Source organism: Ursus americanus, chromosome 14 (genome assembly GCF_024610735.1).
Source record: "Ursus americanus isolate L20-20 chromosome 14, mUrsAme1.1.p, whole genome shotgun sequence".
NCBI classification, from domain to species: domain Eukaryota; kingdom Metazoa; phylum Chordata; class Mammalia; order Carnivora; family Ursidae; genus Ursus; species Ursus americanus.
The window spans coordinates 4,224,335-4,246,101 of record NC_142140.1 but is presented as its reverse complement, the minus strand read 5'-3'; the positions used below and the strand labels follow the sequence as shown (position 1 = coordinate 4,246,101).

The 21,767-nt window shown below is 58.8% G+C and overlaps 2 protein-coding genes across 2 annotated transcripts in view; one reads left to right on the top strand and one right to left on the bottom strand.

The window, feature by feature from the left end:
- Window positions 1–4,320, top strand: part of XPC (XPC complex subunit, DNA damage recognition and repair factor) — a 28,769-nt gene extending 24,449 nt beyond the window's left edge. Inside the window, exons 12-16 of the mRNA XM_045812469.2 lie at window positions 618–752; window positions 833–1,002; window positions 1,510–1,603; window positions 2,153–2,242; window positions 3,357–4,320. Coding sequence (XP_045668425.2) covers window positions 618–752; window positions 833–1,002; window positions 1,510–1,603; window positions 2,153–2,242; window positions 3,357–3,572 — 705 coding nt within the window. The 3' untranslated portion in view covers window positions 3,573–4,320. The remainder of the gene's footprint in view (window positions 1–617; window positions 753–832; window positions 1,003–1,509; window positions 1,604–2,152; window positions 2,243–3,356) is intronic.
- Window positions 4,321–5,346: 1,026 nt separating this feature from the next.
- On the bottom strand, window positions 5,347–21,759 carry TMEM43 (transmembrane protein 43). The gene is made up of 12 exons (XM_045812471.2): window positions 21,568–21,759; window positions 18,217–18,366; window positions 17,183–17,317; window positions 16,476–16,570; window positions 15,692–15,741; window positions 15,349–15,418; window positions 14,474–14,544; window positions 13,446–13,567; window positions 13,105–13,179; window positions 12,465–12,566; window positions 9,619–9,736; window positions 5,347–7,282 (listed from the first exon to the last, which is right to left on the bottom strand). The coding sequence occupies exons 1-12, from the start codon at window positions 21,577–21,579 to the stop codon at window positions 7,080–7,082; spliced, it is 1,203 nt and encodes a 400-aa protein (XP_045668427.1). The 5' UTR covers window positions 21,580–21,759; the 3' UTR covers window positions 5,347–7,079.
- Window positions 21,760–21,767: the final 8 nt, after the last annotated feature.

The window sequence follows — 21,767 nt, the reverse complement described above, 5'->3', positions numbered from 1 at the left end:
ACAGGCTGCACGTGACCCTTTCCAGAAAAACGTGCCAAGCCCTGCACTAGAAGCGGCCGGTGCGTGCGTCCCACTTCTCCTTACAGCCTTCTCGCTTGTCCTCCCCAGTGAAACTTCTGGCCACTAGACACGGTCCGGGAGTGTGGGAGGGGTCCCAAGCTGTCAGTGCCTTCCAGGGTGTGACACAGCTAGTTCCCGGATTTAAATCCTGGCCCTGTCACTCACCTGGCCATGGGCCTTCAGTGACTTCATCTCTGACTCCCAGTTACCCTGTCCGCCGTCAAAGTAGAGAGCGTGGCATGGCTGGTAAAGCATGGCTCTGGCCCCCGGGACTGTGGCTGTAGGCAAATGGTTTGCAGCTCCCAGGTCGTTCATCGGTGCAGTGGAGACAGTGGTGGGACCGCCCTGCTGGGCGCAGCGCCCGGGCAGGGAGCACTCTAGGTGTTGGCTAGCGGTGGCGGTCCTCGGGGTCGCGGTGGTACTGGGCGCCGTAAAGGGGTAACAAGCACGCCCATCTCGGGTTCGCTGTGGAGGTTAATGAGGCCACGGGTGCCCAGATACGGTAAGGGCTGCGGAAGCGGTAGTCCTCCCGTAAACTGGCTGTCCCTCCGGCACAGATGGTGAAAGGCTACTCCAACCGGGCCCGGAAAGCCCGCCTTGCCGAGCCCCAGCTGCAGGATCACAACGACCTGGGCCTGTTCGGCGAGTGGCAGACGGAGGAGTACCAGCCGCCCGTGGCTGTGGACGGCAAGGTGAGGGCCGCGCTCCGTGCGGTCAGGGCCGGCCTGCTTCACGCTGCCGCTGGCTGGAGCCGCTCTGCCCCCCCCCGCAGGTGCCCCGGAATGAGTTCGGGAACGTGTACCTCTTCCTGCCCAGCATGATGCCCGTCGGCTGTGTCCAGCTCAACCTGCCCAACCTGCACCGCGTGGCCCGCAAGCTGGACATCGACTGCGTCCAGGCCATCACCGGCTTCGATTTCCATAAAGGCTACTCCCATCCCATGTGCGTGAGGGGCCTTCCGCGGCAGCCGGCAGGAGGGCTGGGCTTCCTGGAGAAGGGGCAGGAAGTCGATGTGGGGGTGGAGGCCGTTTTCTGGGTTTGACTCTGGATTTGCCAAGTCAGCCTTAACACGTTACCTTTTGCTTCACGCTTTCGCTCTGGCTGACTCGCCTCCGTCCAGAGGCCGCGGAAGCCATGGAACAGCACGCTCGTGATGCAAGAGGAAAACCGTCTCCTGGGGGTGGGGGCGGGGGACCAAGCAAGGTCAGCATGCTTCCTGGTTAGGTGGCCTCTCTCTCCCCAGGGGGTGCTGGGGAAGACGCGGCGCCAGAGTCCCCAGGCGTGCCTCCCGCACGGCCGGTGTCTGTCAGCAGCTGCGGCCGGGACTGCGGACGGAGGTCCCACGGGGCCCCGAGGGCTTAGGAGCCACCTGCTGGCCTCCGCATGGGGCAGGAGAGGCCAGAGCAGGCGGCAGGCTCACGGAAGGCCACCCGTGTCGCATGCTTACAGAACCGACGGGTACATTGTCTGCGAGGAATACAAAGACGTGCTCCTGGCTGCCTGGGAGAACGAGCAGGCGCTCATTGAGAAGCGGGAGAAGGAGGTGAGCCGTCTGGGCAGGGCGGGCTGGGTGGGGGCCTGCGGTGCGAAGGCAGAATGGCAGGGGAACGCGAGCCCCCAGGTGGGGGAGGTGCCTCACTTGCACTGTGGGTAACAGGAGAGGCCACGGGCCCCAAAGCGCTTTCCAGCTGCCGGACTTTGTGGAGGGCACCCTAGGGAGCCAGCCCCGGATAAACCGGGTCCTGTCTGCCCCTCACCATCCACCATCCCTGTCCACCGTGCACCTGGATCCGGCCCTAGGGGCTGCCGCCCCTGCCGTCCACACCTGCCTCTGCTGAAGGGAACGCCTGTGCTCCAGGCCGCCTCGAAGAGGCTCGACGCTCACGGTGACAGAGACGCTCCTGTTTGCTGCCTTTCACGTGCGTCGCTCTATAAACACACTCCTTTTAAAACAGCCTCGGCATGGTCGGGAAGCTCTGTTGACCAGAAAGGCCTTACTTTGGATCTCTGTAGGTTCGTAGGCTCCATCTGACGCTTTGCCGAGAGTGGCGGTACTTAACACGTTGTGTTCTCCGCTGCCTTTTGCCTGCAGAAAAGAGAGAAGCGGGCCCTGGGGAACTGGAAGCTGCTGGTCAGGGGTCTGCTCATCAGGGAGAGGCTGAAGCTTCGCTATGGGGACAAGGTCGGTGTGGCTTTTTTGGAAAGAAGACAAGCCCAGGTGGGAGAGGGGGACTCAGAACTATGGGCCCGGATTCTGCCCATAGAGGCCTTGTGTTTTGACACCACAGGCCTGTGTCTCTAAGGCACCTGTGTCCTTACCTTGTTGGGAACGGTGTCCCTGGAGTCCGCTGCAGCTAGCTCTTCAGGCCCCCAGCCCGCCCCGACATCCCCTTTCCTGCTCCTGTCTGCCATAGCAGGTGCCTGCTGGGGGTCTGACCTCGTGCTAAACCCAGGGAGGGACAGGCTCCCTGCGTGTCTGTGTTTGACGTGCCCCCCGTAGCCTGGCAGCGCTCCCTGTGCCTGTGGCCGGCCTCCAGGCCTAGGCTTGCTCACCGAAATCACGTTTCATGGCATCTGCCCCAGGCTGGGCCAGCCTATGGGCGCAGGTGCAACGTTGACATGCGGCCCTCAAGGGGCTCCCAGAGGGGCAGAGAGGCCCCTCCACGCGGTTATGCGGTGAGATCAGTATTGGGTCAGACACAGAAATGGGCTCTGGGAACAGCTACAACCACACCTGTTTTCTCCCCATCTCCAACCCCCGTGCTGCCAATTTGCCTTTAAAATTGGCAGAATATTTCTGACATGCCCCTCCCTCAAATCCCTTCAGTGACCTCTCACCAGGCTTTATGTTGACTCCGTCCACCCCCACGCTCTCACCTTCTACGTCCAAACCCTCCATGCCCAGCTCCCCAGCCCATCCGGCCCCATGGTCGGAGTGCATTCGCACAGAGCCGGTCCTGTGTGGTTAAAGACATTAGCGCGCCTTGTGCAGAAGTGAGGTCAGTACGTGCAGAGCCCCAGTCCGGCGATCTCCGGTGCTCTCCTGGATCGGGTTGAACGCTCCTTGAGGGCAGTCTCCTGCATAAACATCTTGGCGTTTCCCAGCGCTGAGCCCCGAGCGAGTTCTCCAGTACCTGCTAGGAGGAGTCCCCAGTGCGAGGAAGGCTCTCGCCCAGCCCCACGTGGTGCCCTTGTCCTCCCAGGGTCACTGGCTCAGGGCAGGCTGCTGCTGGGGGCTTTACTGCCCCCTGGCGGTGCTCCCTGCCATTGTTCCTCCATTGTCGCTCCCTCTCCAGAGTGAGGCAGGAGCTCCCCCAGCACCTGCCGGAGGTGGACTCTCTTCCGATGAAGAGGAGGGGACCAGCTCTCAGGCAGAAGCATCGAGGATCCTGGCTGCCTCCTGGCCCCAAAACCGAGAGGCTGAAGAAGAGCAGAAGCCAAAGTGCCCTAAGAAGACCAAAAGGGAGAAGAAGGCAGCGGCCTCCCACCTGTTCCCCTTTGAGCGGCTGTGATGGCGATGGCCACCTGTCGAACCCTGTGCCGTGCGGGCCCTGCACCTGCCCCGGGGAAGGCGCCTGCCCTCGTGGCGGTGGTGTCTGAGAAGGCCTAGACGTAGCATGCGCTGCGGATGAGGGCCAGGGGACACGGGTCAAGGTGAAGTGGTGCCGTGGGTCTGCTCTGGGCCCAGGCCTTGTCACAGAGATGCGGGGTAGGGCTTTCTATGCTTTGAGCTACAGAACACTTCCCAGGAGACTCCCCTGCCACCTAGACATCGCTCAGCCCCTCTTTGGAAAGGAGTTGGTTTTTTTTACAGAAACCACTGGGCAGTTTAGAAATGTACCAGTCCCTTCTTCCAGGTGAGTTCTTCCATCTCTCAGACCCTCGTGCTTTTGCCTCTCCTGCAGACGTGGGACCCTTTCTCTGCAGGCCACGCCGTGTCCCCTCAGCCAGGTGTGCTAACACCGCCCCGTGGTGTGGGGGAGAGCAGGTGGGAAGTGTGGGCAGCTCACACTGTGGTGGTGGTGGGATCTACTTTTCGAAGTAGTATTTCAGGGTGACAGAAGACTCGAACAAAGCTAAAATCAGGAAAGAAAAGGAAAAACACTGAGTTATAAAGAAATGTTAGTCAAAGTGGATCGGTGTTCAACTAGATTTTATTCGTTATGGATGAGTTTATAAAAGCTCTACACACTGTAGATATTCAGGAGAAATAACTTTTATAACATTTTGAGGAAAAAATAAAACATTTATCTAAAAAGACTCAGCCGTGCGTTTTCTTCCAGATTTATGGTCAGCTCAGAACACGCCCGCATGACAGTGATGCGCGCCCACGTTGAGACTAAGACAGGTTTTGTTCTCAGGTAGACCGAGAACTCCTCATTCCACGCGTGGAAATCTTGCTGCATTTAAGTGGGGAGAGCTGTTACTTAACCTCGGACGGGAGCCATTAAAAATACGAGCCAGTTCTATCCAAGGGAAACAAAACACTTGGGGCGTGACTCATCCGCCGCCAGGGCTGGGCCGAGGGCTGGTGTTGAGAAACAGACGGGGTTGCCACGGAAACCGCAGGGCCTCGGCTTCCGCGCCAGAGCCCGCTCTCGCCTGGCAGTAAGCAACTTGTCACTGGGGCAGATGTCCGCTCCTTGCAGGCGTCCTGGAACTGAACTCAGGTCTGCGAAGAGGTTCGGGAAATCACCTGCTTCAGATCTTGTCACAGAAAGTACACACGTTGTCAGCTCCAGGGTGGACAGTCAGCGGCTGCCCACTGCTTCCGAACAGGAGGCAAAAGGGAAGAGCTCCCGTGCCACACGGCAGGCATTGCGTGGGCTTGAGCTCATCGAGGCCTCGCCGCGCCGAAGGGAGGAAAGCATCACCACCCTTTTCTAGATGAGGAAGCTGAGACCCCGAGATCGCAGACTCGCCACTGTCGCACAGCCAGGCCGTGGCAGGCTTGGGGCTGGACTTGGGGTCTCTGCCAACCTAAAGCCCGGGGAGACGGGGTGCTGTCGCATGGTGTCCCCTTGTGGCTGCAGCCACCTCTTCTGATGCATTCTGAAGCTGGGGGAGGTTTGAGTCCTTTAAATCAGTCCAAAACAAGGTGGGCTTCGGTAGGTAAGGCTTCTAAGTGCTAAAAATATCAAATTGCCCTTTTAAGAAAAATTGAAACCTATTTTAACCACTAAAAGCTACTTAGAACTGAATTCTAAAAATTCATACGGTTCTTAATCAGTTCCATGGCCGAACTGTTTAAGATAGAAATTTCAAAAAAGTAACGGCAAGATCCTATAAAAGCTATCAAAAAATTTATTTTCAATTTTTATCCAAAAATACAAAGATAATACAAATTTCATGATTTCCCAAAGACTTCAAATATTTAACATTCTTCTGCTCTTTAAAAACATACTGAAATTTGTAGTAATTTAAAATCTGTACTAGAAAAAGTTACACAAACCAAATCCCACAGATTTTGTATGTAGCCACCACCCAGTTGTACGGTTCTCCGGAAGCATCCTTTAAGAGTCGAGAGATGCCGTGACAACTGCAGTCGTGAATACTATTTCGGTTCCGAAGCCCAGGTAAGGCCTCTCCGGGCTGGCTGCTGTCGGCGTGAAGAATCTTCGGCTGCACCGCAGGCCTCGCAGGCTAGCGAGACATGGCGAGGCTGCTGCTTCAGGACTTCCCATCACTCAACCGCAACTAACCTGCGGGAACAGCCACTCCCAGCCAAGCAGAACAAGTCCAAGTCCTAAAAAGATACACGGTGCACGAAGGATCTTCTGACCATCAAGGTGACGGCATACTTGGTCTTTCAGCAGGGGTGAGAGGGAACGGGGTGCAGTGCAGGTAGACTGTACGTGGGAGGGAAGCTGCGGACGGGGACGTGACAGGAGTCACTCAGGCAGGCGCCCGGGCCCAGTGGCCAACGTGAAGCCCCCCCCCCCTCCTCCATGAAAGGAATGAGGCCTGAGAGCGACACAAGCCTCAGGCCTCCGGGAGGTTCCTGCTTCAGGTTAACGGGGGGCACTTGTGGGGGAGCCCACTCAGGGTCAGAAAGCTTTCCTTTCAGGGTTGGCTAAAAACTCCGAATTCATCTTCAAGGGAGTCGGTAGTTTCTGCTGCCAGAGGATGAAAGGAGATGCCTTTCTCCGCCTCGTACCAATTCCCGTCTTCCCCCCGAGCGGAGCCCCTTGGCTAACTCTGGCTTCAAAAGCACCTCCAAGCTGAGCACTGCCAGACGTAACTTCTTTTAAACCCGTAAGTCACAGCCCTGTTGAATACCTTCCATGAACGCAAGGGACAGATGAAAAGGAGTTTTCTGTAACAGTCTGAACTCATCATTCAAGCAGCGCTTTGTTTCTTTAAAGCGGATTGGAAACAAGTCCCTCCTCAGGTGGGAGAATACCGCGAAGTGTGACAAAGGCCAACACTGCCGACGGGGCCTCTGGGAATCCTACACACGAAGTTTCTGGCCAAACCATAAAATTCACGTCAAGCCCAACGAATGTCCAGTGTCCCTCACCATGACCTCAGTGGTGTTCCTGTGTTTTAAGTACCGAGGCGGGTCCTATGCCCAGGCTGGGGTGTGGCCCCGTGCGTGGGGGGCGCACGCCGGGTCGGTCCTGGCGCTCGGCACTGCGCAGAGAGCCGAGCTGGCCCCGTGGGCTCACGGAGCCGGGGGTCTGTGCGGCGTGTCACCACCTCCCTGTCGGCAGACTTCAGCTAAGTGAGACACGTTGACGCGGCCACACGCGGTCCCGAGAGAAGGGAAGGAAGCAGGGAGAACGCCGGCCACCGCCAGCAGGAGCTGCCTTCTGCTCACGGGGCCGCCCACGGGCAAGGGAAAGGGCGGGCAGGACGTGAAGCGGTGAGCGCCAGACCCGACAGGCACGCACACTGCCAAGTCTGGCCCCTCGGCCAGTGGAGCAGGCGCGGAGTCCAAGACTGACTCGGGGTCAAGAGGGGCGGGGGGGGCTGGAGCCTGAGGATCACACAGGTGTGGGGCGGGCGCCAGGCCTGAGTCACTCGAGCTTCTTGGCTGGCACCCGTGTCCGAGCAATGATGATGGGCACCAGGGCCAGCGAGCCGATGAAGAGGGCCCACAGGGGCCGGTAGAAGAGCCAGCCGGCGGCCACGGTCAGCAGGGTCAGCGAGGTGGCCACGCAGAACGCAAAGGCTTTCAGGCCGATGTTGACCAGGTCTCGGAAGACGGGGAACCAGTCCACTGTGAGGAAGAGAAAGCTGGTGAGGCTCCCGGGGCCACCACGCTCTGCGTCACGTGAGGTGAGCAGATCATTCCCGTCCGTAGACCAGGATGGGCCCACGTTGCCTGGTCTGGACAGGAGAGGGCTCGGGGCGGAAGGCAAACGGCCTCCCACGAGAGCTGGCGGGTCCACAGAAGGCGTGCGTACCGTGCACCGCTCCAGGGGAGCAGGCAGGTGGAAGTGCCCAGTCGCCTCTAAAACCATGGATGCTGCCGTCAGTCTGCGGCCAATAGAAGACATCTGCCCATATGGTGGCACGTTCCATTTGCTGCACGCTCACAGACTGGGCAGAACCTTCTGTGGGTGCCTGTGTGGGCTCCTCGGCCATTCCTGGAGGCATCTGTTCATTCAAGTCATTACCAAGGATCTCTGTGCCCAGCTCTGTGCAGGGCAGAGGGAAATAAATTCGCTAAGCCGGCCCCCACCTCAAGGATCTCACTGGTCACTGGCCACTGGCCCAGTATGGTAAAGTCTAGGATCCAGCTAATCCGTCTGCACTCACGCTGTCCTTGGCCTGTCTACCCCCTCCAGGCTGGCATTCCATAGCTGACGTCAGTCCGTGCGCGGACTCTTTCCTCAGTTCCAGGAGGCCCCAGTGGTCTGCTGCCCCTGGGTTTGCAGAGCAAGGCCTGCTGCCCTGCCATGACTACAGGACCCTGCAGGCCACCTCTTGGCTCTTCTTGGTCTGTCCCCACATATAGCCCACCTTGGCCCTCCTAATAAGCAGAGTTTGTGTTTTTGTGCATCGACCATGCGTCGGGCACTATGTGGACCATCTCCTCAAACCTTCATGCCCAGCCGGCAAGGCTGGTACTATTCTTACCCTCACTTTACCCACAAGGTCACCGAGGCCCAGGCAGTTCAACTTGCCCAATGTCCTGCAGCTAGAAAGTGCCAGAGCCAAGATTTAAACCCAAGACTGTCTGAGCCCAGAGCCCGAGCTCTTGGCCATGGTTCTGAGCCTTGAGAGGACAGGGACCTTGTCTGTCCTGCTCACTGCAGGTCTCCGGGGTCTAGAGCGGTGTCCTGCACACAGCAGGCACTCAATAAGTACTTATTGCCCAAACACAGTGAATGAGTGCTGCCGCCTTGTAGCTCCCCCAGTCACTCCGCCTGCACTTCCGACCCCTCTGCGCTCTGACATCTGTCCTGGGTCTGGAGCGTCAGCATTCCAGATGAACGGAGAATCGGAGGGCCCTCTGAGCCGGACTCCCACCTCCTCATCTGACGATGAGGGGACGAGGCTCCGAGTGCGGAGATGGCTGGCCCAGGGTCCCACAGCCAGGAGGGGCTCAGTGCAAAGGAAAGATGGAGGACTGTGATCAGATTCTCATCTCTCCCAGGTGGTGCGCGAGATCCGGCTGGCTGTTCTGAGCACAACCCAGCTGTCCCGAGAAAGCCTTGGAGGGGAAGTGTCCTCTTCCCGCCTAGCCTGGGAGGTACTGTGGCCAGACCTCTTCCCAGCTGGAAAGGGTAAATGGGGGAGAGGTTTCTATGGGGCCCAGTGCAGGCTGGATGGAATCATCAGATTGGGCACGGGCACACTGGGGTAAAGGCTTGTGGGCAAGTCCCCGAGACACGCCATCCTCCCAGATCAACAGTGGGGCCAGCACTTACTCAATCACCCGAGGCCTCAGTCCTGTGCCAGGCTGGGTCATCTGGCAGCTGCTGGGCTCACAGGTGCCGACTCTGGCCAAGCGAGCGGCCCAGTGCTCTGCGTGGCACTCCCGACTTGTTGGCTGCCCCCAGTTGAGCCCAGGTCTTGGGGTGGGGGAGGGAACCATTACGGTTTGGGGGTATTTCCTATTTGCCAAACATTCACAAACTGCCCATGAGGTGTGAGGTAACTGAAGCTGAGACAGGAAAGGGAAAGGCCCAAGTGTCCAGAGCTCTGACGGAACCGATTTCAGGTCTGGCACGCTGCAAACGGGGGCCGGTCACCTCGCCGTGCCCGTTCACCTCGCTGTGCCCATTCACTTGTGAAGGGCTAAAGGAAGGAGCAGGTGAGCTGGGGACAGATGGGCCAGACCCTCCGACCATGGGGCCTAGACCAGCCTCCCAGGCGTTAGCGATCCCCACCCCCACCCCCGAAAGCATCTGTCCCTCGAGTCTGCCTTCTTCGGCCCGTTCATCCCAACGCTGTGGAGTGGGACGCAGACGTGGGCCCCGTGCCGTCTCCGCCCTGAGGAGCACTGAACAGGCCGGAAAGGGCCACGGTGGCATGAGAAGCACAGAGCAGGCGCCCGGGCTGCACGAGGATAAACAAGATCCCCCCGACCCGTCTCCGCACACCTACCCAGGGTGTAGAGGATCCGGGTCATGAGGTTGAGGCCCATAAACATGGCCATCCAGCCAGCGGCCCGCAGGCCCCACGTCTTCATGGAGTTGCTCTTCCGTTCTCTACGGAACACCTCCTGCAGGACAAGGTGGGGAGGGGGTGTCACGCCTCATGTCTCTGAGGGGCCCCCAGCTCCCCAGTTGGCAGGGCCGGTGCCAAGGGGTGCACTCCACGCCAACCCAGGAGCCGCTGGCCGTTTCCGAGCAGACCGGGGAGGCGAGGGCGCAGCACAGGACGGGGCAGGAGCTGTGTGTGGAAGGGAAGAAGTCCCCGGGCCGCCGCCTCAGCTGGAACGAAGCGGCCCTCCTCACGACAGTGCTTCCTTTCCAGGCTCAGTGACCACCACCCCTGGCGGCGGCGTGTGCGCTGCTGCACCGCGGACGCTCTTCACGTGACTCCGGGGCGCCTCGCTCTCCGCGCTCCCCCGCTTCTCCCCCGGCTGGGCTGCCCTCCGCCCTCTGCACTTCGGTGGCGGCTTCGGTCTCGCGCCCTCCCGGCCAGCGCCATCCACTTCCCCGGCGCCTCGCCACCAGTGCCCCCGGTTTCCAGCCGCAGCCCTGGGCCTTCCACAGCCCACGTGTCGTCTGACACTGACCCTGCAGCCTCCCCCACCTGTTCCTCTCTGTCACGTCCGCCTGAGCGAATGCTGCAGCCACCTCCTGCCTGCGCAAGCCAAAACCGGGGTGTCACACTTGGCTCGTTCCTCCCCACAGGGACCACCTCGCATCCGGCCCATCAGCAAGTCCTGTCAGTGCTGTGTCCACGTTTCCCAGATCGCTCACCACCAGCACCCTCTCCCGCCAGGACGACTGCCGGAGCCTCCTCCCCACTGGCCTCCCTGCTTCCGTTACCTTCTCCCCACCGCCACCTGCCAAGGCCCTGCCGCCTGTCCGGGGACCAGGCCGAGTGTCCTCCTCCTGCCCCCGGGCCTTTGCACATGTGCTAGCTCCGCCTGAAGCAGGCTTGCCCACAGTCCTGCCTGGCGGGCTCCTACACATTCTTCTGGTGTTGGTCTGAATGCCGCTTCCTTAGAGAGCCCCCGCCCCCCACCGTCACTATCTAGGACAGTAACAGTAACAACAGCTAACACTTACTGCCTACCACCTATTAGTGGCCGTCCTCAGTGCTTTCCAGTAATGCTTTACTCAGTCCTCAAACTAACTTCACAAGGTAGACACACTTATCTCCAGTTTACAGATAAGGAAACTGAGGTTCGGAATAAATGGATGCGTAATCTTTACAACAACCACATAAAACAGGGATCATAATTCTCTTATCCTCCAAGAGGATAAACAACTGGCTCAAGGTCCTGTAGCCCGTGGAAGGCAGAGCGGGCCTTGAGCTGGGGCTGTCTCCAGTGTGCACACTTGTCCACACAGAACCCCTCCTGCCTCTGGGACTGGAATCTGGGCATCCTGCCTCGCAGAGTCTGGGTTCCTCCTCAGGGCTCTCACCTCTTTGGCTCAGGATCTTCTCTCCCTGCTTGGCAGAGACCCCAGACCCTGTGCTGGAGGCCCAGGGTGGTCAGCCCAGGCTGAGCCCTCCCTCCTAGGAGATCTGGAGGCCACTTCTCTCTGGGGGACAGCTCAGAGACCCAGGCCTCCACCTGCAGGAGGCTGTGGGTGGGGTGGGACCAGAGCTGCAGGAGAGAGAAGAGGCCTGGGCAAAGCCTCCTAATTTTAGAAACTCCCTGAGAGCTACTGATGGAAAGGGTGACTCATGCCCGCCCAAGTGGGAGGTGGCAGCCCCGCCCTGAAGCTGGTAACTGGACCCCTGAGCAGCAGCCCGCCACACCCCGGGCCTGGATCAAGCAGAAGGCGAGGCCCGTCACCCCCTGGGGCTAGGGGCTGAAGTGAGAAGGAAGGCAGCTGAGGGCCTAGGAACAGGGTCAAAGGGCCAGAGCTACGCCCGGCCTCCTGCCCACTACCTTTCCCTTTCCAAGCCTTTAGGGATTGAGAAGTCCTGCAGTCCTGCTCCAGGCAAGGACAGAACTTCCCACCTGCGACACACGGCGTTCATCAACAATACAAAACGATTTTTCCATGAAAGAGAACGGTTTCTGCCTAGAGAAGAGAGGCTAAGTTTCAGGGCATGCAACCGAACTATACGCATAATCGGCCCAAGGATGGGAGTCAGGTGACGCATGACCCTTCCCAGTTTACAGATGCGGACGGGGCCCTCACTCCCGTCCCAGAATTCTGCAGCTCTAAGTCCCCCCCCAGTCCCCTGATGCTCTGAAAGAAGCCCCACACCCTTCGGGGGGTGCCCCTGCCCGCTGGGCAGCCCCGCCTCCCCAGCCCGCCTCCTGTCTGGGCGGCATCCGCACGGGCACTCCTAGTGCTCCCCTTCCTGCCTCAGTGACTGCCTGACCCCCCCACGCTGCTGGCTTCGACCCCTTTCTCTTCACCTGTGATGCAGAACTGTCACTCAGAGAGGCCTCCCCTGACCACTGTCAGAGTCAATCTCCCGTCCCCCTGTCTGCGTTTCAGGGCACCGGCCCCCCGTCCACAACACTCAGCACGAGGGGGTCCTCACTCACTGGGTCTTCGGACAAGTCCCCCGCCCTGCCCCCCGCAGGAGACGGGAAGCCCGAGCGGAGGGCTCTGCTGTGCCCCCTCTCCTGTTCTTCGTGCCGCACAGTCTGCTGCTCACGCGGGGAGACTCTTACTCCTTCCGTCTCTTCTCCCCGCCTCATCGCGCGACTGTGCCCTCTCGTGCGGGCACTGACTGACTAACCCCGGGCAGGGAGAGGGAGGGAGGGAGCCGGCTGCCCTCCCCCACACAGATAGGCAGCAGCAACTCACCTCTGCTGAGAAGTCCCCGTGGTGCAGGAGAAGCAAGGTGTCCCCAGACTTGGTGGAGTAGGGGAGCAGCTGGTCACCCCGCTGCCGGGCGATCACAGTGACCTGGTCAGAGACCTTAGCGTCAGAGCTGAGGGCATCGGCCGGCCCGGCCCAGCAGCCCTCGCACTGTGTGCCCGCTGGGAGAGTGAGGGAGGAGACCCTGCCAGCCCGGAGCTCGGCGGGGGGGTTCCGTTCCAAGTGCGGGGGTGGACCCGGCAGCAGCCTGCATCAGGGTGGGGCGGGGGGCCAGGGCTGGGACTGCAGGTGACAGGGTCAGGCACCTGAGACCAGGAGTTACAGAGCAAAAACTAGGGGCCGGGGGAAGAAAGGCTGCATGCGATTGGCAGAACTCTCACAGGCATCATTAGGAGGTCCCGCCCTGGAAAGCAGCAGGGGACAGGCCCCGTAACGTGGGGGCCACGGATGCCACGGACAGTGCGGAGCACACAGGGCTCTGAAGCCGCTCAGAAGCACGCCCGCCCCCTTGCGGAGGGGAGCGCACGCCCGCATGGCCTAGGGGAAGGGTCCCGAGCGCTCGGGCACTGCACACAGGGGAAGGCTAGGAGGCCCTGCCTGGCTGTGCCCTGGGGAAGCCAGTTACCACGTGAGCTGGGCCCAGGTCAGGGTCATCGCCGCTCAGCCCAGCGTAGGAAAAGGACACACGCAGGTCTCCAACCTGGGGGTGGAAGAGAAGTGGGCTGAGTGAGGCCGGGAGCAGCCACCCTCGAACCCCAAAGCTCACATGCTCTTCCGGCCTCCACACTGTTGCCCAGGTGGTCCCATCACCTCGAGGCTTCTCCCCTCCAATCTCATTCCGCCAAGCGGATTCAATTGAACCAAATCGGTATCCCAAGCAGGAAGGTGCCTCCTGTGTGTTGTCCAAGGGGCAGCACTCCCAGGGCCCTGATCTCTGCTACGTGAACGGCCCAAGCCCCTGCGCACCTCCGGATACTTGGGGTTTTCGCTGTGGTAGAAGTAGTCTCCCCGGCGAACGATGTCCACGTGCGGGTCCTCCAGCTTGGACAGGCTCAGTGGTTTGAAGTTGTCAACTTTGTCGATGAGGCCTGAGAAGCGTGCAGTGGTTCCAAGAGTGGTGTGCGAACAAACCCTCCAGCCCCGCCCCCGATCTGCACACCCCTCGGCCGACTTCCTTCCCACCAGGAGCGCCCTTTCCAAACCCTCCTTCCATACCGCCAGCCCCCTTCCGTCTCCGCCTCCTCCAGGAAGCCTCCCTGCCTGCCGTCTGGACCAGCGGGAGCCACTGAGCTCTGGGAACAGCCTGAGCCCTGCACCCTTTCTGCCTCGGATGCAGTCACTGGTCTGCACCTGGCTCCCCAGCTGCATGCGGTTCCTTGAGGCCGCAGCTGCCTGGCACAGCAGCCACCAGCTGAGCGACAGGGCAGGTGGCAGACAAGCCAGGCCCTGGAGCATCCTGGTGGAGCGCTGGGCCTCCACCCCTCCTCCCTCACCCTGGCTACCTGGGGCCTGTGTGTTTGCTCTCCCACCCCAGGACTTACTGTGGCCAGTGGCACCACCTTGTCCCTGGAAAGCCTCTCTTTGGAGTCACTTGGGTGGGGAGGGACACCTGCAATGAACTGCTAGGTGCTGGGTGGGGCTCAGAGGGGGACCCTTTGGGGGGCAGCCTTGTCTCTACCACTGGCTCTGGGGCTGCTTAAGGCGGGGGCTCTCAGCTCTGTCTGGTCAGATCAGGCACCAGCAGGGCCTGGTAGTTATTCTCTGAAAGAGACCATGTTTCAGAGCAGCCTGGCTGGGGTGGGGCTGTCCTACACAAGTCCCCCACCTCCTGGGGACCTGTCTTCCCTCTGGCCCCCGGCCCAACGTACGACGCCAGGACCGTGCAGGCTGATCCCACACCCAGCGCAGCAGGGACCCCAGCTCCTGGGAGGTGGCCAAGTAGAAGCACGGGGCCTCTGGGTGCCGCTGGCTCATCCGAAGGGGCAGAGACTCACCTGCCGAGAGGAAGAATCGGCCAATCTGGACGAAGGGGGCTGTTGCCGTGAACGACTCCACTGCCATCGCGCTTTGGGAGAGAGAAGGAGCTATTGGCGGGGCAGGGCGCCGGCCAGGAGCTCTCTGCTCTCTTTGGGTTATGCCGGGCAGGGGTCCCGCCCAGGGGTCTCCTGCGAGTCCAGACCAGCCCAGGCACTGTGGACATCTTGTCTTCACCAGACCTCCCCCCTGGGATGCTCCTGTCCCCCTCACCTGAGTGGAGGTGTCTCGTATCCCCCAGAGCTTCATACCTCCTTGCCTAGAGCCCTACCGGCCTGTCCCACCCCAGCCACCGGTTGTCAGATGGACCTTCTGTGGACTTCACACCCTCTCTGAGCCTTCCCAGTCCCAGGGAGCTCCCGAGCCCCCTGTGCACACCCAAAGCCCCTCCTGGCACAGTCCCGCCCACAGCTCTAGCCACGTTCCAGCACTAAGCCCATTTCACCACCCCCGTATCTCTGAGCTAACTGCCCTTGGCCAAAATCCTACAAAGGCCCACATCAAATGCCACTGCCTTCTGAAAGCCCTTTCTGATTGTCTTCCCACCCCCACGGCTATTAACAAAACGCTTCCCCAGCGCTGGACGTGCAAGTCCCTCCAGGCGCTAAGTCCAGGCCTCACATTCTGACTTGTTTGAGGGGAGCCTCAGGAAGTCAGGTCTTGCCTCCGTGTTCCTGGTGCCCAGCACAGCAGCTGGCCTCAGAACTATGTCCCAGACTTTCATCAGCTCATGAGGCAGAAGGAACTCAATCCCACCGCTCAGATGAGGAAGCTGAGGCTGGGACCTGCAAGTGGCAGGCAAGACCGCGCTCAGGCCTGGGCACCCGGCTCTCACCTGGGGTTCTTGTGGCCAATCTCTCGGTCGAAATTTCTGCTGTTGACAATTTCTGACCTCCATTCGGTGTCTGTCACAGGGAGAGGGAACAACTCAGAAACTATGGTAAGAGTGGCCACGTGTCTGAGGCCCACTGGCTCAGTGTCCTTTTATCCAAGCCCGTGGCCACTCCAGGGCCGAAGGGATGGCTCCTGGAGCCTCGCTGGATGGATGGAAGAGCAGGACTCCGAGGACTGGCACCCAGGGTTCCCGATGCCTCGTTCCACGCCTTCCCCCGCTGCCGTCAGCCTCCGCTAAGGGCAGAGACCACAAGTGTGCGGGATGGGGCGGGCCCCGTACTCACTGTAGGAGTACCTTGTCTCTGTCTTCACCTGCCCATCTTCGGTGTACTCCCTGTGGGGAAAGCACAGGCAGCCCCACAGTCAGCCTACCACCCCGGAGGCTTTCCCATCTCTAAGCATCTGCAGCTGGAAGTACCTTGGGGCGACCAGGTCAAAATCCCCAACTCCACCCCTCAAAGGCCCACACTGGAGGAAAGAGCTTTCTCATCCTGAGCTGAAATGTGCCTCCACTCGGCCCACACCAAGGGCTGCAGCCCTGCTCTCGGGGCTCAGAGACGTGGCTGTACCCTGTGCTCCAGGACGGCCCCACGGAGGCCCCCCTCCAGCTGCCCTGGCTCCCCTAGCCACCTCCCCACCCCTCACTCGCAATCCATGCCGCTTAGTGACCCCCACCTGCCTAAGGACACCTGCCCTCAGACTTGTGCTAGAATGGACAGGACACAAGCTGGGGCCACCTCTGCTCTGGCCTGGGAGAGGCCACACATAGGAAAGCACTGTCTGCGGCCTGAATCCAGGCATGTCTCGGGCCTGGGCATCCCCGCATGACGTCCTGCACAAGGGGGCTAATTCATCCTCCCTCCTCCTTGGAGCCACTCTCGTTAGATTTCTGCCACCTTCGAACAAATGATCACTGATAAGGAATTTCGGGATTATCTGACATTTCTTGAACAGGAAGATTTAATACTTTAAATTTCAGAAGTGTCAAAATCAAACGCCACGTGCATCACATCCTAACATCTGTATCTCCGTTACCCCTGCTCGAGGCTTCGGTCCCCGGCGCCTCACCTGGACTCCTCGGTTTCCACCCACTGGTACATCTCCACGTGCCGCCGCAGCTTCACAGCCGGAAGGTGGACCCCGTAGTTTGGATCAGACAAGAGCTTCGAAAAGAATCACACAAGTCAAAAAAAGGGACTACAGGACAAGACTCACATGAGGCCGGAGGAAGCAGGGCTGGACGAGAGACAGGTACAGAGGACAGGGACAGGATGGAGACTACAGGGCTGCTTCGGGCGGGAGAGTTGGGGGAAGCTGCCTGTCCTAAGTCCTTCACACCCACTGCCTGGGGACCGGGAGTCTGACGGTCCCGGCTTGGGCGGCACGGCCCGACAACAGCATATTTAAGGTTCAAACAGAAGAGGTCCGATAACCAGAGTACTTTCCAGCCCCGCACGAGCCACGCGTGCTGAGCATAACTGTCAAAGCTCCTCCTTGCGAGCCTCCGGCCGTGTGCCAAGCACTGAGCCAAGAGCTTAGCTATCTAATGACTCTTCAAAGCTGGCCCCCCAGGTTGTTACAGGTGTTCTCTGCCTTTTACAGATGAAGACGCTGAGACTCGAGAGTGATCGGTCCACACAGCTGCTGAGTGGGGCAGCTGGGAGTCACACCCATGCATCCATCCCCAGAGCCCCTGTGCTCAAAATCCTCAACCAGACAACATCCAGCGACGTGCCTGAGCGTCTGGTGGGGTCAGCGACCCTCCCCAAACCTACCTTGGACGTCCGCAGGGCCCCAATGATGTGCACCAGCCTCCCCTCGTTCTCCGGGGCCACGCTGTGGATGCTCTCAGGGGACACTACAAGTGACAGCCCCTCGGCCAGGGAGGTTGCTGTCTTCAATGCGCGGCCCTGTGAGCAAAAGGGAGGATTTCAACTCAGGTGTGGTTCACCACGGTTGTGCTTCCTGCGGTGTATCACGGCAGGATGGAGCCTCGGGAAGCATGGAGACTCATCTCCCCATCTTACAGGTGGAAAACCGAGGCCTTGCAAGTGGCACAGGTGGAACTAGAGCCAAAGACTCCTGCTTTGCCAGGCAGCCCTCTTCCTGCTGCACACCCCACTCCCCTAATTCTCAGCACTACCTCATGCTGGGAACAGCTGGTGCTTTTGTCTGCTGTGTGCCCCTTCCCCCATCTTCCTCTGCCTTCTCCCTTCACCCCCTCAGTCCTTGTAGTTTATATGGGCCCGTCCGTACTGCTGCCCAAAACATGTGACCCAGGCCTAGCCAATCGGAACATGGGTCCACTGTCCACGGGGATTAATTCAGAGAGAGGACTAAGACAAGCTGGGACACTGAGACATCTCTCTGCAACTGTTGCTAAATTGGTTTTGGAAGAGATGCGGCTGCTAAGCTGTTTGGATGTGACCCTGGAGTTGCTGGGCCACCTTAACTACCACAAAGGAAGAGCTTGTCAAAGAAAAATCCATAAGAGAGAAAAAGAGGCAGCAGATGGAAAAATGGAGATTCCTAGTGACCCAACATGAACACCTGGATCTAGCCATGCCTGAAGCTGTTGCTACCGCAGGATTTCAGGCATGTGAACCAATCCATTCGTCTTCCTACTTAGGTCAGTTATGAGATAGGTCACAAGGCAAAGAATTCTGACTCATTCAGCACCATCACCCTCGCCCTCACCCCACCTATTGTAAAATCTAGGCCCTGTTACCACATCCGGCCTCTGGATTTATAGCCTTTGCTAATACCGCAGGGACCCTCACTCTGCACAAAGGGATGCCAGACATTTTACCTCGTTGGTGAAAATTAAGTAGAAGGAGAGCAGGAAGGTCATGAGACCCACAAACATCCCACCCGAGGTCTCGCTAAGCCGTTCCAAGAAGCCTGGCTGGGGGTTGGTTGTCGTTTTGACATGTTCTCTCCTGTTAGTTGTACTGGAATACTGAGGAAAAAAATATTTTAAAAAATCAAAATGAAAATCAGTTTTTTAAGAAGTAAATTGAATTTTTGCTATTTGCACATACTGTCTTCATTGAGTTTCAATTACACACAGTAAAAATGCAAAGCATACAGTTTGATGGGCTTTGACAAATGCTTACCCCATTTGACTGACGTCCAAATCAAGATACGGAACGTTTCTATCATCACAGAACATTACCTTGTGCCTCTTTCCTGCCAATACTCCCAGCTCCCCACCCCCCAGTGGTAACAACTATTTGAACTTGTATCATTATAGATTACGGAACCCGATACCAACGGGGCCATCATACGGCACAAAGTCTTTTCCGTCCAGATTCTGAGGAGGGTCACCTACACTGTGGTGTGTGGTGGCAGCCCATTCCTTTACATGGCCGAGCAGCACTCCATCTAGGAGTACACGTTTGTTGACTCTGTCACCAGTGGATGGGTATTTTGGTTGCTTCCAGTTTTTAGCTCTTATAAACAATGCTTCTACGAACATTCCTGTACAAGTCTTTATGAAGACCTGTGCTTTCATTTACCTTGGGTATTGGGTAATGCATATCCACGTAGGAGTGAAACTGCTGGATCACAGGGCTGATGTGTGTTTTTTAGAAACTGCCAAACTGTTTTACAAAGAGGTTATTAGACATATATTATTAATTCAACAAACGGTGGCTCGGCCTCCCAAGGGCCATGCTGGGTCTTGCAGAGGTGAGGGAAGGGGATGATAGGCTGTAGGCTATTGAGCCGCAGGCACAAACAGAACTAGGCCATGCTGAGTGCTTGGTGAGGAGCAGATCCGGTGCCAAACGAGGGACCCCTTCCAGCAGGGGTGGGGGGGGCGTCACAGCAGGCTCCCCAGAGGAGGCGGCATTTGATTGGGATCTGAGGCAGACTCTGGAGTACGGGCATTCCTAGCAGGGGGACCTGTCTGAGCAATGGGGAGCGAGTAGGAAGTGGTTCTGGGAGCAGAGCTGCCTATCTGCTCTGGCTGGGTCTAGGGAGGCACGGGGTGGAGGGAGATGAGGGCAGCTAGACACATCCAGCAGGTTCATGGGAGGCCTCAAGCTCCAGCGTCAGAGGGTCTGGTTTCATCCAGCCAATAACAGAAGCATGGTTTGAAGTGTGTGTCTGCTGCTGACTATCATCGTCAAGGGCCAAATTCCAGAGCCAGAAGGAGTGGGCTTCAATTCAGGCTATGGGACCTTGGGTGAGCAGTTAACCCCTTTACGCCCTCCATTTCCTCCATCAGTAAAATGGAGATAAAAATCCAGTGTATAGGGTTGTGGTGAGAACCAAAGGACTTAATCATCAGACAGCTCAGTATCTAGGACACAGGACATAAGGTACAGGTGCTAAGGGTGGGAATATTATCAGCTTTTCTAGGCTCAGGAGCAAAGAGCAATGAGTGATGGAATACGGGTTGACACATAGGCCCTGAAAATTACTTGCTGTGTAACCCTGCATTAGTTGCTCCACCTCTCTGATCCAGTTGACTCATTTATAAAATGGAGATGGTTCACGGTACCCAGGTCGCAGGGCAGTTTTGTTGTCACACCAGTTAAGAAATTCGGCCACCTCCCTGCTCCACCCCACTATCTTCAGATCCTTCTTCCTCACCGGGCCCTGTGGCCCCTGTAAACGTGCACACAGCTCCTGGATGACTCAGCAAAGATTGGGCTGCAGAAGACACCCACAGGCATACACATTCCTTGGCAAACGTCAGGTGCCAATATACCCCAAGACAGTCTCTGCCCACCGGGGCCATCTGGGTCAGACTGCGAACATCGATTTTTTTTTTCAGGTATCCAGCACCGTCTATGCACCAGGCCCTGTGCTAAGCACAGGCTGACTCCCTTCAACTTCACACTAACAGATTCCATGACAAAACACAAACCCAGAGTGATTAAGGCCACACAGCTTCTGAGAGGAGGAAACTGGGTTTGCCCCTAGGTCTGCCTGACTCCAAAGCCTGCTGTCTTCAGCATCTTCCCATGAAGTAGCTGGCCAAGCTGGCTGTGAGTGCCTTCGCCTACTGGGGAATTTCTCCATCTGTAAAATATGGTATGGGGCAGACACGAGTCTACCTCTGAGGGTAGGCTGGTCTCCTGACTGTCCTCTCCCCTAGCCGACCCTGGGTCTGAACCGCCTCTGAGACTTTTCGATGCAGCATTCACAGTTTCTAGGTCTCCCAGACAACTCCAATTGAGGCGGAGCACACTAGGCCTGTCAGTGATATAAACCCTCCTCTCCAGGGGTGTGGGGGGGGGGCAGAGAGGGCTCTTGGGGACAGAGGAGAGGCTGGAAGAAGGGTGTAACAGGCCAGGGGAGAGTGGCTAGGACACTCCAGCAAAGCAGGAGGGAGGGAGTGTCCTGGGGCTGGCAGGGCACCAGGGCTGGCTCCAGAAGCACTTTCACAGAGGGGAGTGGTGAGTCACCAGACTCTCCCACACCCAGCACCCTGGTGGGAGGTGCTGCTCGGTTTGTTGAATGAATGTTGGGCTTAAATCGAAAGGTTCCCGAGACAGGCTGGCTGCAGGGAGAAACGGCCAGCAGGCTTTTGAAGGGAACCAACTTCAGCCACGGCCTCTCTAAACAAACACACCTAGGAAGACAATGCGCCGGGCAGTAGGCAAATACTCCCTCTCACAGTCATTCTAACTCCTCCGCTCCCAATCTCGCCCGCACCCCTTTGCAGCATCACAGCCTCGGTTTACACGCTTCCTTAGGGTGGGGAGCTCCCAGCCCGCCCGCACAATCCAGTCTGTCAGTTGATGGACAGCTCCACCTGAGCGGCATCGGCTTCCCCGCCCTTCCCGCGGACCCCTCGGAGGTCGCGTCCAGCTCTCAGAGCCCGTCAATGAGAAGCCCAAGGGCCCAGGCGGGAACTGAGGATGAAAGGAGGGGCTGCGGGAAGGCTCCTAGCACAAAGAGATCCCAATGCCGGGAACAGCTCCTGAGTCTCCCTCCCCGCAAACGTGCGGCCGGACGAGGAGGTCCGGACAGACCAAGAGAGGTGAAGTTCGGACGGGTTAGCTGCCGGAAAGCCGGAACAAGGGCCTGCAGAGGTAGATGGGGCTGGCCGCACCGACGAGGGCCAGGCAGGCAGGATGGACCCAGGCGGCCCCTTCGGGGAGAAAGGGACGTATGGGTGGGGTCCGGCAAACCAGGAGACACTTACGTTCGCGGCCATGGTGGGACCCGGCTGGGCGCTCACCCTAGCTCTGCTCAGCTACGGAAGGGGTTGACGGCCTGAGCGCAGAGCCCAGAGGTCTCTCGCCCACCGTAGAGCTGCGAAAATCTGCGTGAACCCTAGGATCAGGGAGGACGTGCAAAAGTTGCCGCCCCGTGAGCCACAGCTTTTCTGCCCATGCGCGCCGC